We start from the raw sequence: 16,325 nt of genomic DNA on the forward strand, positions 1-16,325 counted from the left end.
ACAAGAAGAGTCTCTCGACGACACGCAATCTCCAAGAGGGGACAGGACCTGGAGTTAAGAAGAGAGAGTGAGTGCGTGCCAGGAGGGGGTGGAGGTCATGGGTCGATGGATCAGAATACCTGGGTCGGTACAATGGGTACGGCGATGGGGTACTGCGATGGGTAGGTAGGTACTTTAACTTAAAGCGTAGGAGGTAGCAGATTCCTGCACTAAGTTAGGGCTCCAGCAGCACCTACTGGGTACTATAAGTACACTATAAGCACTTGCTGGCATTGCCGCTACCGGTAGGTGAGGCTGGGCGAGGTTAGGTTAGGTTAGGTAGCTCGGTAGGTGCTGTTGCGCGTGTCTTGGGCGTTACGCCACCATCCGCCGTTACAGTACCATGTCCAGCACTACATAACCAAGACCACAGCGCATGCGACGATCACAAGACAAGTAGCGAAATAGCGTGGCTAAGTTATGTTACTAGGCTGGCTAGGTAGTGGGAAAAGGGGTGGCTAGGAGTACGTGTAGGGGGGCAGAAGGGGGCATTCGTCGACCTTCCGGCTTGCGCATGGATGCGACAGGCCGGCCTGCGGACGAGGCCAATCAACTCGCACACCGGGCTCAAAGAGCACAAGGAACCCCAGATCTGTTCGCGTCTCTAGCCTGCCCAGACCTGCCCAACAAGGTCTTAGGACAACTCTGTCCAAGCCGGAAGGAGAAAGAATCTCAGAGTCATAGGGCGAACTTGACCGTTATACTTACGGCACCGAGAGTCGCGGATCTGACGTCTTCTAATCTACACGTTGTGCCCTATTACACTAGTATATTGCACTATTCCGACTACCACAAGGTATGGCCTCCGCCTTCTCCCCGGAAGCTGTTGTCGTGTGCAGACACGTACGCAGCATCGGTCAAGTATATGTATTCATGCGGTGTCCGGCTGCGGTTCCAGGACAAGGCATTACTAGGAACCGACTTGCTTCTTCAATCAATGTAAGACGAAGATGAGATATCATGTGTAAAGATGTGTCCCACTGTCCAAGAAACACCTACAGTAACGTGTCACAGGCCTTATTTAGGTAATCTGACAGTTGCTGTACTCGCCCTGTCCAACTCACAGCGATCAGTCGCACTACATGAAGGATCAAGCTACGCCTACAAGTATCAGCCACGTTTATGTACTATGTAGATATCATGTTTCCATCATTGATAGACTACTACTCACTAAAAAAAAGGATGGAAACAGTTTGGAATCTGTGGTCTCCTACATAGTAAGTAGCCCACTCCAACGCTACAATAATAGCTGTCTCCTAGTCTTCTGTCTAGCTTCCTAATGGGTAATTTATCGTGCGCTTACAATAGGTAGCGCCATACACGCCGCATCCAGCCACGGGCAGCAGCTCGCGATGTCTTACAAACTCGCCGGCATATAAAATCCACCGTCACACGCAACTGAGGACGAGCACAAAACAACAAAACTCCCGGCTATGGCGGCGGATCATAACTCGCAACAAGGGAGGATACTTGGCATACGTGTGTCTTCACATGAGAAAGCGTTGTTGTATCGGTTATCACGGTTCACGGTTATCACGGCCTTCCTTGCCTCTGGTTGCCAAGGCTCCGTTGATCCCGCCGAGATTCTTGGCATCTTGGCTGCATTGACTGTTATATGCTAGTGTATTATATCTCGGTCTGGTGAGAGTTCCGCCCCTTAAGGAACCCCTATTTCCCCCGTTCTTTTCTTTCGAACAAAATACCAAGAAAGTCTGGGCAGAGGGAAGTAAATTTGTTGAGCGCGACTTTCTAGTTTTCCTCTTCTTAGTATGTTTCTAGAAGAACAAGACTCCCATAATCAACGCGCTACTGTCCATAGTACGCGTCGTTCACAATAGTACCCTTTTTTATTGTATCAAGCTGGGCGATAGTGTATCGACTGACTCATGGGCAGTACTTTGCTCCCACGACCATGATTCTCGTCAGAGGAATGCCAAGAGCCATCGACACGAATCGTGGCGGCATTGCTGTCATCCACCTGTTTGTGCATATAAGTACTTAAAAAAGATACATTTATCTGATGCACAGTAGGATCACATCAATACATACAGTAGCATACAGATTATCGTCCTACGGGTGACTTTTTATAGCCTATTCCATCTCTACATAGAAGGAGCCTGTTTCGTGTAAGCTCCAACTGGGCGTGAAGACCATCAAATGTGTGTAGCTGACATAGAGTGTAAATAGTATATATCACCCGGCGACTATGGTATTCAGAGGTATGTTGGTAAATTTTTAATAATAATAAAATAAAATAACATAACATAGTTAACATATAAAAAATAATATCGGTCTGCTAAACTTTTCAACAATTCAAATGTCGAACTATTTCCCCCCCATACCGTATAAGCTTTGTAAGAAGAAACGAAGAAGATACCTGGGCTATGATAGACCCCGAAACAGGATCTCCGACACATTACCAACAACCAATCATGCTAACTGGCTGTGTTCTTGGCAATGTAAGATCAGCCGTTAATAGCCACCTAGAAAGGAAGCATCTCCAGGGCGATCATATCATATGGAAAATCACGAATAACCACATTCATCTGACGGCATTTAAAGGTGAGATACCTAGATGCTTACTTACACTACCGGTGCCTCCGCATGGACGCTCTTGCAACTCACGATCCATTTCTATTGGAACGAGGCAAAGCTATCCAGTGTACTGTACATAGTAGAGGCTAATAGGCCTGTAAGCACATTTCGCTAATCTAGGGTTAATTACGACAACTCTGGATGAACCAAGATCTCCAGCCTGATCTTTAAATACAGGCAAAAAGTGCTCGTAAGGACTATGAAAAAGGAGTGACATTTGCTTACTGACATTCAGACCACGACAACTGGAACCGAGTTATGCTTATTGGTTGCTTTCAAGGTGTAGTAGTTTGCACCAAGCAGGCCAGGGTATGGTGTCAGCCACTGATGATCCTCGCATGTCCTGCATACTATATTCGACCTTAATCTTCAGCCCCAATCACGATGGATCCAGGTTATACTTAGGGCAAATCCAACAAAATACAGAAATATACTTACGGTATGTGCCATCCTACGGTAATGCAGATCACGATTCAACGTCCTTATCAGCTTCACCTTCTCGGTGTAACAAGCTTTACTTAATTCCTACCCATGCAGCTAAGTATGCAAAGCTCCGTAGTAATAGCGTGAGTTAAGTAGATTAAAAACGCGGTTTGCCTCGCGCCATCGTCTTATCTTACATCAGCTCAGAGTGTAGCTCCTCTACTTAGTAGTCGACAGATTATAACAAGGTAACAACTACTAGTAGACAGCCCTGGCAATCGTTGGGGGCCATTTCCTCATTCTATAAGCAACTCTTAGTTAGTGCAGGGTAATTTTGCTATAGGATTTCATCGCAATATTACGACGTACGGTATATACCTAGTCGAGCCCTACCAACCAACCCCCGAACGTTAGGACTTTTCGCAATTTCCGGAGGTTGGATCATCCTAGGCCAATCTCAAACAATTCCTATCTCTCTACTTACGTCTCGCATAATGTGTGCTCAACATTTGGCTTTTGGGCAATGAAAGACGTAGTAGCCACCTAGTTTGCTTTTTTTCCTAAGTATGAAAGCAGTGTAAATGCACGTCACCGGCGAATCAATTCAAATTTAAGGTTATCTCCATGTTGTCGTTAATATTGAGTAGACAAGACGTGAGAAACTACATGCCGACAGGCGCTAGTCTCTATTCATCCCTAAAGTGATATGGTATTTGAGAGAACATTGGCTTTATCTTAGGGATATACTAAGGTCACCCGAAAGCATTCATCGTTTCGATAGAACGAGGACCGAGGCTCGCAGTTATTGCTCTTTGAGAAACAGCGGTTTGAGAAATTTTTCCCACATGCATATACTGTGCTCATTCATGCGACCATCCATGGATTAGAGAGAGAACAAATAAGCGGCTGAAATTCCTTAGCCAAGGCAGCGGCTATAATTGTATAATCACCTACCTACTCCAAATCAGCTGAACGCGCCAAAGTGGGATAACGCCAGCAACTCAAGCGCCACTAAGTCGCCATGCTCAGGGTTGAGTTCAAATGCCTATCGGTCCATGTTCACGCTAGGTGTTCCGAAGCCTCGAAGCCCAGGCCCTACAGCTTGGAGTATAGTGCAGATCAAGCAGTGAGGCTGAAGCAGTAGTTTCACGTGGAGGGTGCGTTCAACTATTCCTTGTCGGGCTGTCTCACAGTTAGACACACCTCTGCAGAATCGGCCGCTTAGATTCGAAATGAGATTCTCAAGAAACCAGGCATCTGATAGTATCAAGTTACCCGCCATGTAATATATCGTCTATATCGAGTCTTACGGACTTTGTAGACATGATATGCCTGAACTCTACACATATATAATGTAGTATTCTCACCGAAGCAGCGACCAAAGTTTCATAACACAACCCTTCACTCCTATCCGTATTCCAAGCACTCTGGCCTATACTTTGATCTCAAGTTTAAGTTGTTTATTTGCAGTGAATTTCCAACTTCGGCAGAGTTCGGTGAGGACGTTGGGGATCAGAGTTTATTTCCTCTAATATGCGTATCGTACCGTATTATTCTCGCGTTTTAGAACTCCTTCCAATCCAGCGCGGACAGGGCGACCGGCCATTATGTTCTTTAGTGTTACGTTAGGCTTACTACTTTGACCGGCAATACCTGACAACGGAGTAGGTGTCATTGACGTGACGAGGGAATGGAAATTAGCCGAGGTGGACCTTAGTTACTACCTCTCGGGCTTTCTTTACATTGCTACCTGCCAGCCTGAAGGTACTAAAAAACTTCAATATCATTGTAATCTATATGCTGTTCAGCGCTTTCGTGTTCTATTCAAACTGTACTTATCCATATGAGACCAAAATCTCGGCCGTCGAGCTTAGCTCTATCTTCATCCTATCAAGAATAACAAGAGCAGCAGATACTGGGCTTGGAATTGAGAATTCAGATTACAATGATCAACTAGGGCTGCATGAGTCCTTGACCAACCAACTCCTTCTTGGCTGTTGGTGGCTTCACTCGACTCTAATATATACAACTTGCCAGCCCAGACCGCCTAGGTCTCTGGGGTCTGTTTCAAGAAACGAAGTCTGTATAACCTCACTTTCCAATATCGCCCAATATTGCTTGCATGTCTTGAAAGATCATGAACAGCCTGCAATGGTCCTCCGTACGGCCGAAGCGCAAGGCGAACTGCATATTCAGCTGGCACAGAGGTTATGCGTGTAACATCAAGAATGCTTCCGCTTTCTGTCCCTCCTTTTCCTATCCTTCTCTGTTTGTTTCCACCACCGAGCCCCTGAGAGGCGGAAAGCCTATCTACGGGAATAGAGTAGTGATAATTACTCGTTCAAGGCCTATTAAACCAAGCTAAGTGAGCTTTACATAAACCGATATGTAGTTTGGCACAGGATGATGTGAGTAGCATTCATACAAGTTATATCATCAGATTGGGACCTCATATGGCCTTGGGACACCTATTTGTTTCACTGCAATCCAGCTTCAAAGAGGACTTTTACTTTCTAGGGAGCAGTGAATCCTCATAGATGGCGACCTCGGCGTTTGTTTGCCTTGTGTGATTAGTCATAGGGTTCTGTTAAACGCACTAGACGTATATCGATGTCTTTGCAGCTGGGAGTATTAGAGACAAGACAGGATAGCTAAGCTGATCTTTACTAGGTTTCCGTGGACGTAAATAAAAAGCGTCATAGGCCCCTAAGTAGTCTATTGCTGGCGACAGGCGTCATGCTTCTGTGTTCACCTCACTTCGCTTGAACACTATCTAAGTGACTGTAATCCTATGAGTCCATGAAACGTGTACCACCGACACGTAACACGTAAACTATATTGTTGATGACTTCCTGAGTCGCGGTCTGTTACTCCTCAGGCATACTAGTTACGTATACATCAAGAATGGCCAAATCATTAACTTTCAAGGGTCCTTACTCATATATACCCTATGCATGAAGCGAGTTTTGAGCAGGTCCATGTTTAATACGGCTTTGATACGGTATACGATAAAGTGATTGCTCTGTGGTAGCCCGATGATGCCGACGAGCATCTCTTGATATAGAGCTCCATCCAAAACAAAAGATGTCAGTACTATCAGAGTTCAAGTATTTTCTGTATAGTTTGTTAACAGTGTGGTAATGGACAAAGTCTACCTTGAATCAGTACTGGCTGGTTTCCTTGTCAATAGTGCAGTTTTGATATGCAGCGAATTGTTACTCTCACAGCAACGATATCTATGATTTTGAGACCAAGATAGCTTTGACACCCTAGCACGAAAGTGATGGTTTAAATAAGAAGAGGAAGGTCTGCTGTCTCGCTAAGTGTTATGGTTCCTACATGGACATGTGTTCATTATCAAGATATGTCTGTCTCAACTCTGCCTGGATTACAGCTACCACACCCTAGATTGTGCTGCTAGAGTCTATATGGTAAGTCAACACAGGATCAAAAGCTGTACCGTAATGTATGTGTACACGTCTCCTTGTTCTGCTGTTGCCTACTTCACTCTTTGTTCTACGTGTTTTAGTCTAAAAGTTGTCAACTTGCATCAAACCAGACTATTCGAAGAAAGACTCCGGATTATCGCCTTACTCGAGGTAGATATTTAGAGTCACATATTGTAAAATAAAGCTTACAATAGCTTTAAAAGAGTGCGTGTAGTTTAAGTAGGAATATTGGAATTAGGAAGGTAGGAATAGATAATCCTGGTGGCCAATACTTTAACCTATACACACTCTACTATATAAACAGATGTACCACCCCAATCTACAGTATTTAGACTTAATTCCTTAGTACAATATACAGTATGATTCTTCACCTACAGTACTATTTCAACTAAGCGATACACTAAAGGCGATTGCGACACCTTTATCAGGTATTACCAATCTACACACGCGCGGTCACTTCTGCAATTCAGATCCAGCACGATGACGGTCTCTTTCAGCCCTAGACAGCTGGTAGCCGTAAACGGCGAGACGCTCAAGGAGTTTCTCGGCACCGCGACAGAAGCCATTGCATACGATATTTTGCGTCCGCATGTTCCATTGCCAGCCTGCTCACACGTCCATGACAATGGATGCGGAGAGGGGGCTGTGAGCAGTGCTCTGTTCGCGCTTCACTCGGGCTCCAATTCTAGGGTTGGTACCACTGTTCGAGTGTCAGCCACGGATAAGGATCCCCAGTCGCTCGCAGCGCTCAAAGCACGGGCCGATCGCGAGGGGTGGGCTGCCCACCTGGCACAGGTTGTACAGGTGGACAGCACCAACTTGTCAGCGGCATTTGCGACAAGCCAAACCTTTTCGCATAGTGTGACGAACTTCGTGATGTTACAGGCGTGGCCGCGCGATGGCGACTGCGCCGCAGAAATCTATCGCACGCTGCGACCTGGCGGCCTCGCTATCGTTACTGCTTGGGAAGCTCTGCCCACCATGGCCATCTTTCGTCACACATACCAGCGCCTGCATTCTCAGAGACAGGAGGAGGGTGGGAAAGATGATGACCTACCTCCAATACTGCGTATGCACTGGTATGGCGGTGAACATGTGCAGAAGGCGCTGCTCGACGCCGGATTTGAAGAGGCACGGACCAGAAAGGAACACTACGAGACGCGAGTGCGAGTTCATGATGCTAGGCGATGGTGTGAGATCGGGTGGTCAATATGCGGGCCGGGGCGCGAGGGCTGGAGGGTAGAAGATGAGGAAAATTGGGATGAAACGATTAACGTGGCTCTGGAGGTCTTGGTCGCAGCACCTTCGTTTGAGCTAGATCTGGAGAGGCAAAACAGTGGGTGGTTAACATTCACGGCCAGTGCTGTCGTAGCGACGAAGTGAGCTCATTAATGTGATTCGCGTCTAATTTTGTTGAAAGACTAGGATTGCTCTGATAATTGACCATCATGTTACGATGTTGGATTGAAAATATAACTCTCCCGTAAGGAACACGCTCCTACCCAAACCGCTCGGCTTGCTTCAATCTGCTAATTTTCTCGTACATCTCCCTTACTTAGTGGCGACAGCAACATTGGCAACGAATTTGAGGAGGTTTTTACCGCCAGGAAGCTGCTGATAGCCCTCCGTCTTTCTCAGCTCCTGCTTGACGACGTTGATTGCATTGTCCCAGTTCTCCTCGTCCGAATGCAGCCAGCCAACAGGCGACGTACCGCCAATGAAACTCCAAAGCATATTAGCGTAGCGATCCATCTCTGATGTTGTGACGGATACATCACGGGTCTCTATGATAACCTTGTCTTTCTCGAAACCTCCTTGTTCAATGACGCTTTGCAGAAACTCTGCGCGCGACCACTTCTCAGCGTCAACGCGAGGTAGCGGCGTCCCCTCGGGGCGTGTCGCCTTGGCGGCAGCCTGGATGGGCTCTAAATTTGGTATGTACTTCCACGAGTTGAAGACGGCCTTACCTCCGGGCTTAAGAGTGCGGTACACTTCTTTGACGACGTCGATGCCTGAATCGTCAGGCAGGAAAAAGAGTAGTGCGTTGTTGAGCGATAAGGTAAATGTCTCGTCAGAAAATGTAAGAGCAGTGGCGTCCATGTTGATGGCTTCTGCGGGCCAGTGGTTCTCTGTTGATCGCTGTCGGTAGATCTTGAGGGCATCTTCGTTAATGTCGGTAGCTTTGATGGACACGTTCAGCGACCTGCCGCTGATGGCTTCTGCGACAGCTGCACTGGCAGCCCCGGGGCCACAGCCGTTGTCATTGATAATCGCACCGTCTGCAATAGCCGGAACACAGCCGAGAGAAGCTTTCGCCAGATTTTCCATGCCATCGGCTACGAGTTCAACATAAAGTGCAGGCGTGGGAGCTATTGCCTGCTTGGGCACGAATTTGACGTCGGACTCTGGAGCGTTCATTGTGTTGATATGAGGGTATGACAGCTGTGTATGAGATGGTAAAACTTGGATGGTCAAGAGAGGTGAGTTGAGAGGAGCGTTAGTCGAAAGTTCGGTTGGTCTCTCGTCGGGTTTGCAAACAAGGACCACCAACAGCCTCGATAATGACCTCGCTGCACGTTGACCCAACAGCCTCGATAATGACCTCGCTGCACGTTGACCCAACAGACACCAACAAGATCATCGCAACACGCGTACCTTTCCCTCTCGCCTTATGCACAGCAGCCAACAGCGGCGGTGATCACAGCATTAAGAATACTACCTCAATATAAGCAACATTAGTACCTATGTAGTACCTACCTAGGTAGGCTACATATAGGTACTTAGTAGCATGTCGCTCTTGACGTGAAGCAGGGCAGGTTACATTGCAATTTGACGCCCTACTAAGATGCAAGAAGCCTCTCGGCATGCACTTCACAACTGCATATTGTATTGATTTTTGTCCCGTTGGTTTAGTACTTTTGATGCTTGTACCATCCTAACCCCTCTTACTTCGGAGATAGGCTTATAATATGCTCGGTGCATTCACACTTCGTAGGGATTAGGGCGCAGTTCCAACAAACCACGACACAGATCCTTGAACGCCCATGAATACCACAAGCTATCTCTGCTTAATCGCATATGCAAGATAGTAACAATAGACCCTGACTACCTGGCAGCGTGGTGTTTTGGATACAATAACGCATATGACTGCATCGTCGCCTAATATGATATGATCTCAACATGCTGTTATACACAAAGCTCCCAATACCTCCTTTCCTGCCCACTCCGCCCCCGTTACAGTGCCGCTCATACACTTACAGTGCCTGTGGCTCCATGTCAAGTCGTGTAGAGTCTTTGGCCACTCCACCGTGCGCGGTTCTGATGAAGTAGAAAGTGTAATGTGAAAACTATAGCAGAGAAAATTTATACTAGGTACAATGGAATGAATGGTATTATATATGCACTATTTATGAAATTGTAAAAAATATAGCATTATTGCCTGTTATTACTATACCTTAATAGTAGCTTATAAAAAGGTTTAAATATAATAGTTAGTTAAGTATAATTAAAACAGGTATTAATTAATAACTTATAATAACATTATACCTTATTACCCCTAATTTTAATACATTTTTAAAGTATATAGTGTGCAAATGTTATAATTAACTAAAGTCAGATTGCTATTACCTATATATTGCAAATCTAATATAGGACCTACTACAGATTGTCACGGGTAGGTTGAATCTCAAAGGTCAGGTACAATGTCATAAGTCTCTTCAGTCTCATAGTAGGTATTCAACAAGACTAAAGGTTGAAGAAGGGAAGAATTTCCTTCGAAGCGTGTACGGGAAGGGTACGTGATATATGTGAAATGCATGTACTTCAGGGGCGTCAAAATACCATAGTATGACACAGATCCAACCTCGTCCAAAGAATTACCCTGATGTTTACCTTCCCTTAATGTTTGGTATAGGTATTTAGTCCCTTTATAACGTAGGGCTTTAATCAATACTGCAACCGGCGGAGATCCTATAGAGTGTATTAATTCCCTCGGATAAGTTAAAAAGTATAAAAATGAAGAGTAAAGGATATTTCGAGGCCAAAGATAGACGCGTTCATAGATACTCTCAAGGGCCAGCTCTATAAGTCGAGATTGAGAGTGTCCTAAACTCTATACCTTCATTACTTACCGAGGAATACGAGTATCATCTTAAGTGTTAAGCAAGGAAGTCTGGAGTGTCCAGATTCCTAGGTGAACTGGTACGCCGGGTGTCGAAAGTAATAAAGATAATATAAGCTGTGGTAGGTGAGAGGGTTTTAACCTACTATTAGGAGTTAATATCAAAATATTAAAGCAATGTGTTTTCCAAGTGTAAAATGCACGCTATTAAAGTAACTTATGCGGTCCTCACTTTACTACAACAATAGATTAATAGCGCATTGGTTAGGAGATTACTGAAAACTATATGCTTTGGATCCTTGAGCGCAAGGATATAAAGGGGTGGAATTCATCTTATTGCCAGTGCTATAGCTCTCTCTAGATGAATAGCAATGTGTTTTTTGCTAATAGATATAACGACGCGTTCCTGCAATGTCGGTTCGCTGGACACAAATTCCCAGCGTTCGTTCCGTGTAGTAGAAGATAGAATACAGCTTGGTGAAGTGTGCACTTTGACATGTCTCTTGAGCGCTGGCCAGATATAGTTTCAGGAAGTATCGTTTGTCAGAGGCTGCGATTTAGAAAATAATATTACGCTAGTCTCGCATAGGGCTCGAAGTAGCTCGAGAATTGACGATTATCTTTAACGCTAGGAAAATTTGCCATCTAGGCTTGTTCTGGTCTATGTGTAGGATGTAGACATCGGTCTTTTAGCTACTGAAACATACTGAAGTCATGCTAAATGAGAAAACCAAGGAGTTGGTGTGATATGCGGATTTTTTTCTCTAATGATTATTACATCATAACTTCGTACAGAGTCTCTCCTCTGAGACAGTAGGTATCATGAACCTCCATGCAAACCGGTGTAAGAACGCCAATGATGACTGTTTGGATCAAACCCCTCCCATAATGTACACTGGTGATGAGACGACTCTGTTTATAGAGATCCCTTGACCTTCCCCTCAGCATTTTTCGCTGCGCCCTTTATGGTACCCTCGGCCTCGTGAGCAGCTCCCTTGGCCTTACCTGCAAGCTCCTCAGAGCTAGCGTTCGCCTTGCTTCGGATCTCCTCAGCGCTATCAGCTGCCTTATAGCTGGCCTCGGTGGCCTTTCCCGTTACTGTCTCGGCAGCCTTGGCTGTTAAGGGATGATATGTTAGTGATATGGGTCACGATTTGTGTCCTACGGCAGTGTACAAGACGGAATGATGGCTCTTCGCGCATTGAAGGTCCGACTTACAGCCTGCGTTGATGCCGTCGACGAGTTTGTCCGAGACCTTGCGGTCCACGGTTTTTAATGTGTCCTTGGCGGCCTCTGACATTGTTTTGCGGGCGGCCATGCTTGTGCTGAACTGACGAGGAGCCTGAACCGAGGCAACTCGAGAGGTGAGAGCCACACGGCGGGCGACTGTTTCTGTAAGGAACGACATTTTGATATTCGTTTGATGGAGTACGTAGACACTGTAACTGTTCCCGAATAGCAGTTTAAGGACGATTCCACGACCGCAGAATTTATGAGATCTTGGTGATTGGTACGTAGGATAAAGAGACTTGGAGACAATTTCTTCCAAAAAGGCGAAAGTTTGGGAATAAATACCATAGAATAGACTACAGAAAGTCGATGATCAATTCGTGCAGCTTCAAGTCATGTTCGTTATGATGTTGTGTTGATGTCATAGTTGACAGGTAGCTTATACGTCATTGGCTGCTCGCCAACGACGGGTTCCTCAGATGAGGTCAAATGCGGAGAGGACAAGGAAGAACTCCTGGCCGCCTTGGGGAAAGAATTGCTTAGGTAAATCTCTCGCTGTCTCTCTCTCTTCCCCTCTTTGCCGTCTCGCGCCTCGAACTGCTCAAGGCACCATTCCGTAGAACTACTCAGTATCAATAGACATGGGCTCGCAGTACTATGTTTTAATGATGCCGCCTTACCTCTCCACCCTACGGTATGATTGACGTATGAGAAAGGCTTACCTAGGTAGTTCCTGGCGTGGGCCTCAGGTGATAAAGCTCATGTGGGGCGCTGCCATGGAACCGGCCTGTTGATATCATCGCCCAGGGGCCTTCATCAAGGGACGACACGTTGGCAGTGGGCTTTTGGATTTCGAACCAGCCATGGCGCTGCCAAAGCTGCATCTCAACACGTGAGTATAATAGTAGGGGTATGTATTTAAACCGACCTCGCCCGCCCGGCGCTTCCCGGATAGATTTGCAGCTGTGTTGGTGTCTCTGGTCTGAACCTTTGAACTGCGTGTCGATCCGATATTCCTAAGTAGCTTGATCTACCTGAACCCCCTGATGTCCCCGCATAAGAGGATCGAACGACGCATAACAACGGCGCGGTCTCTCAAGTTGCGTCAATCAAGTCCTTCTAGAACATCAGAATTGTGCCGTAGCGCTGCAATCAGAAGCAATCTGAGCGTCTAGACATCTCTATCGAAATCTCTCGTTATAACTACATATATGCTTACTCTGCGAGACATGTTAGACGAGGCGGTGCATATGCATCTTGGCCTAACCAGCTGCACTGACTACGAGTTGGAGTAAGTATCGCCCAAATTACGTGTCCAGTCTGACAAGCGTGCGCTGTGTATTTCGATCCCGGGCCAGCCGGCACATCCTTCTACACAAGCCCAAAGGAAGATAGAAGGCTAGTATATTCGTCATAGCATCGCGCGATGCTTGGGGTAGTGCCACATTTCCATTTATGCCGCCTCAATGGCATGACTGCTCTGGATATAATCACCCTCGGCAGTATAGCAAGCCCAGCCTGCTCGTGGCATGCATGGTATCAGATCCTCCTGCTTTCGGGGTTCGAGCATACCTAGTAGGCAAAACTCACATTAAACAGCTTGACTGGGTGCAGATCACTCTACGTATATACTTACGTGCTGTTTATAGTCGTCTCACGCATCCCCAGACAAGCCCCTTCCCCGACCGGGAGTTTTTGGCCGCGTTTATGCGGTAAGCGAAATGCTGTGCTCCAGCGCCCCGGGTCGTGTTTGTTGCCGTTAGGGAGCTGACGCTCACTAATCACAATGAGGCATCCAAGGTGTCGATGCCTGCTGTTTTGGACTTATCACGCAGCTACTAGTGTTTCGCAGTCACTTGTCCGCCAATTATTGGTCGCTTGTCGGTGTCACTGGTGTTATGGCGGGATGCGGCCGGAAGCAGGCTGCGTTAAGTATCACACCAATTACTTGCTTGAGCTGAAGAAAATCTTAATGCTCTAGGTAGGCCATATAGTACCATATAGATACTGGATGAAGTGGTGTACTGGTATCGTTAACCAAGCTCTGTTGGGTCTGTCAGCATAAACATAGCCTGGCTTTAACCCCCTTGCATCTTTGATTTCCTGGATAAGAAGATTAACGTCGGGCAATATCATGATAAGGAGCTGATTATTCCCCGGGAACCACCTCTAATTTGATCTCCTGACGCACTTTATATCGGAAACAAGAGAGCCGATGCAATGCGAGCTGACTTAGGTGTTTCTACAGGTTCATTACGCATGGCACGGTGCTGCGTAGATATCTAACCCGCAGTAGTGCTCAGCAGTTGCTTTCCTCGGACCTGATTTCCGAGTGTGGAAAGGCCTGTATGGCAAGATAGAGAAGGCAATTGTGGCATTATTGTTTCTTGAATCTTAACGTTGATTTCAGATCCTCTTGATCTTAGCGGGCGGGGGTCGGTGCTATACCCATTTAATTAAGATGTTGCCTCGTACCGAGGAACAACAATGTGCCTGCAAATTCTCTGTATTCAGCACAACTTAGGCACCTTATATAGGTCACCAAGGGGCGACAACACGAACCACATACTCCGACGGACATACATAGTAAATAAATATAAACATGGGCAAACCCAAATCGCCGATTCTCTTCACACGTTGAATATGGGGCTGGAGCACTTTACCATGCCTAGTTAGATACCTATCTCTGTACATTCATTTCCAAAAATGACGAGCCAAGCTTCATACGTCTGAGCTAAACAAGCTGATAATATCGTCTACGCTGCGCTAGTGTGATTACGGCGCAGCCAGGCTGATGGGATGGGACCTTTTTTCAATGTTTTGACGATCGCTTATTCTTGCGCCTACTCATGTACATAGGTGCAGCCCATAGAGATGACGCACGAGTTGCATGCCTAGGTAAATTGACACTGACTCAAGGCGATATGCGTTCGTTTTGATACAATACCGGGCGGGAGAAAGGTATTTGGTATCACACTTACATAGTATTGGCCGCTTATCACGTTGACGTGACCCAAGGAACAGGATCTGGGGTGTTACGGGTGATCGGAAATGTGCTTGGCACTTAAAGAACCCTGTCGAGGTTATCTTTTAAAGTCTGACCTACTTACAGTAGTACAAGCAGCATCTCGTCAATGGCATAGACTTTGTCTCATCTCAGGATCTGCTTCAGGCCCAGGGGCATACTTCACTGTCATCATATACCTCCGTCTGCCAGAGGCAATAAGATGCGTAGGTATTCACAACGATAGATTAGCCGAGGATCCAATACGGCCGCCTGAAGCTTGGCTGCTTGATGTAAGCGAGAGGATGAGATCCGCTGTACACATGGTATAATATATTTACCTATATGTAATGTATACGCGTACGCACCTTTACACTACTAGGTATCTCTCCATACATACTTCTGATGAGACGACAGTGCCAAGATGTCCCCAGGTTCTACTCCGCCTCCTGTATCTAGCGGAAGGAAGGGCTAGGTAGTTCATCCTACACAGAAGCAACCCCGGCAATATGTAATCCTTATCGATGAGGTAGACAGCTAGATATCTATTCTGGGGTTCGAGACAGAACCGGTAGAATGGATTCATGGTCCTTCAGGATAAGCGAGACCAATCGAAAATCATCTTCCCCAAATCGCAGCATTCTACCGGCCATCTTGGGCTGAGCATAAATTACCTGCTTCGATGCCTGTTCGCCCGCATGATCATGATCTACCCGTAGCGCGGACAAGTGAGCGTAATCTGTATAACATTATCTTACAGTAGATCACAAGTCTTGCATATTACTTTAAGTAGGTATTGCTCCCTCTAGACACACACTTGGCCCCCTCGGCCCCCTACATTGCACTACTTTCTCACTACCCGTTCCTACACCTTGAGTCAACCGTGCTAGACCGAAACGACGTCGATCGTCCAGGGAGGAATGAGGATTTCACCGACTATGCATGCAACTCTACGTTTTGAGCTGCACAAACGTTGCACTACATCTTGGCATGCAGTAGGGCTGGTCCTTGGCATGATCAGACCTCAGCACACACAATGTAACGCAATGTCGTGTTGGGTGAACGCCCCCCACCCCTTGCTTCGGTCTTCCGTAAGACTCTACAGATGGCGGACGGTGGATTTTACCAACATGCATTATTGCGCAATGGTGATACCTGCCGAAGCATTCGGCCGTCGTTGTTGGTTTGACCCATTGCGCCAGTCAAAACCACTGTTGGTGTGCATTTCCCCCCCGGGCCGAAGCGTTCCCGGGATACTCCCCTGAGTGTTTCTCGGCCTGTGACAAGATCTCTCCACTTACTTACAGTAGTACACTAGATACTTAGGCCTACTGACAGTAGCGCAGGTTGCGTAGTGTAAATGTATGCTCGATCACACTATCTACCACGCTGCCGCATCCATAGCATCGGGTTTCTGAGAGCGTGGGCGGTTTTGGATTCCATCCTTTGACCTCAAGACTGCCGC

At 46.5% G+C, this 16,325-nt stretch overlaps 3 protein-coding genes across 3 annotated transcripts; 1 reads left to right on the forward strand and 2 right to left on the reverse strand.

Moving 5' to 3' along the window:
- Positions 1-6,986: 6,986 nt before the first annotated feature.
- Positions 6,987-7,889, forward strand: F5B22DRAFT_646257 (uncharacterized protein; the record flags this gene model as incomplete). Its single annotated transcript, XM_047978707.1, has 1 exon — positions 6,987-7,889. The coding sequence occupies one exon, from the start codon at positions 6,987-6,989 to the stop codon at positions 7,887-7,889; it is 903 nt and encodes a 300-aa protein (XP_047831015.1).
- Positions 7,890-8,057: 168 nt separating this feature from the next.
- On the reverse strand, positions 8,058-8,924 carry F5B22DRAFT_636144 (S-adenosyl-L-methionine-dependent methyltransferase; the record flags this gene model as incomplete). Its single annotated transcript, XM_047977247.1, has 1 exon — positions 8,058-8,924. One exon carries the CDS (start codon positions 8,922-8,924, stop codon positions 8,058-8,060), a length of 867 nt encoding a protein of 288 aa, XP_047831016.1.
- A 2,440-nt stretch (positions 8,925-11,364) lies between these two features.
- Positions 11,365-12,371, reverse strand: F5B22DRAFT_137539 (uncharacterized protein). Its single transcript, XM_047969010.1, has 3 exons — positions 12,202-12,371; positions 11,845-12,071; positions 11,365-11,742 (listed from the first exon to the last, which is right to left on the reverse strand). The coding sequence occupies exons 2-3, from the start codon at positions 12,032-12,034 to the stop codon at positions 11,543-11,545; spliced, it is 390 nt and encodes a 129-aa protein (XP_047831017.1). The 5' UTR covers positions 12,035-12,071; positions 12,202-12,371; the 3' UTR covers positions 11,365-11,542.
- Positions 12,372-16,325: the final 3,954 nt, after the last annotated feature.

This window comes from Xylaria bambusicola (genome assembly GCF_022495145.1).
Source record: "Xylaria bambusicola strain CBS 139988 unplaced genomic scaffold F5B22scaffold_19, whole genome shotgun sequence".
NCBI lineage: Eukaryota > Fungi > Ascomycota > Sordariomycetes > Xylariales > Xylariaceae > Xylaria > Xylaria bambusicola.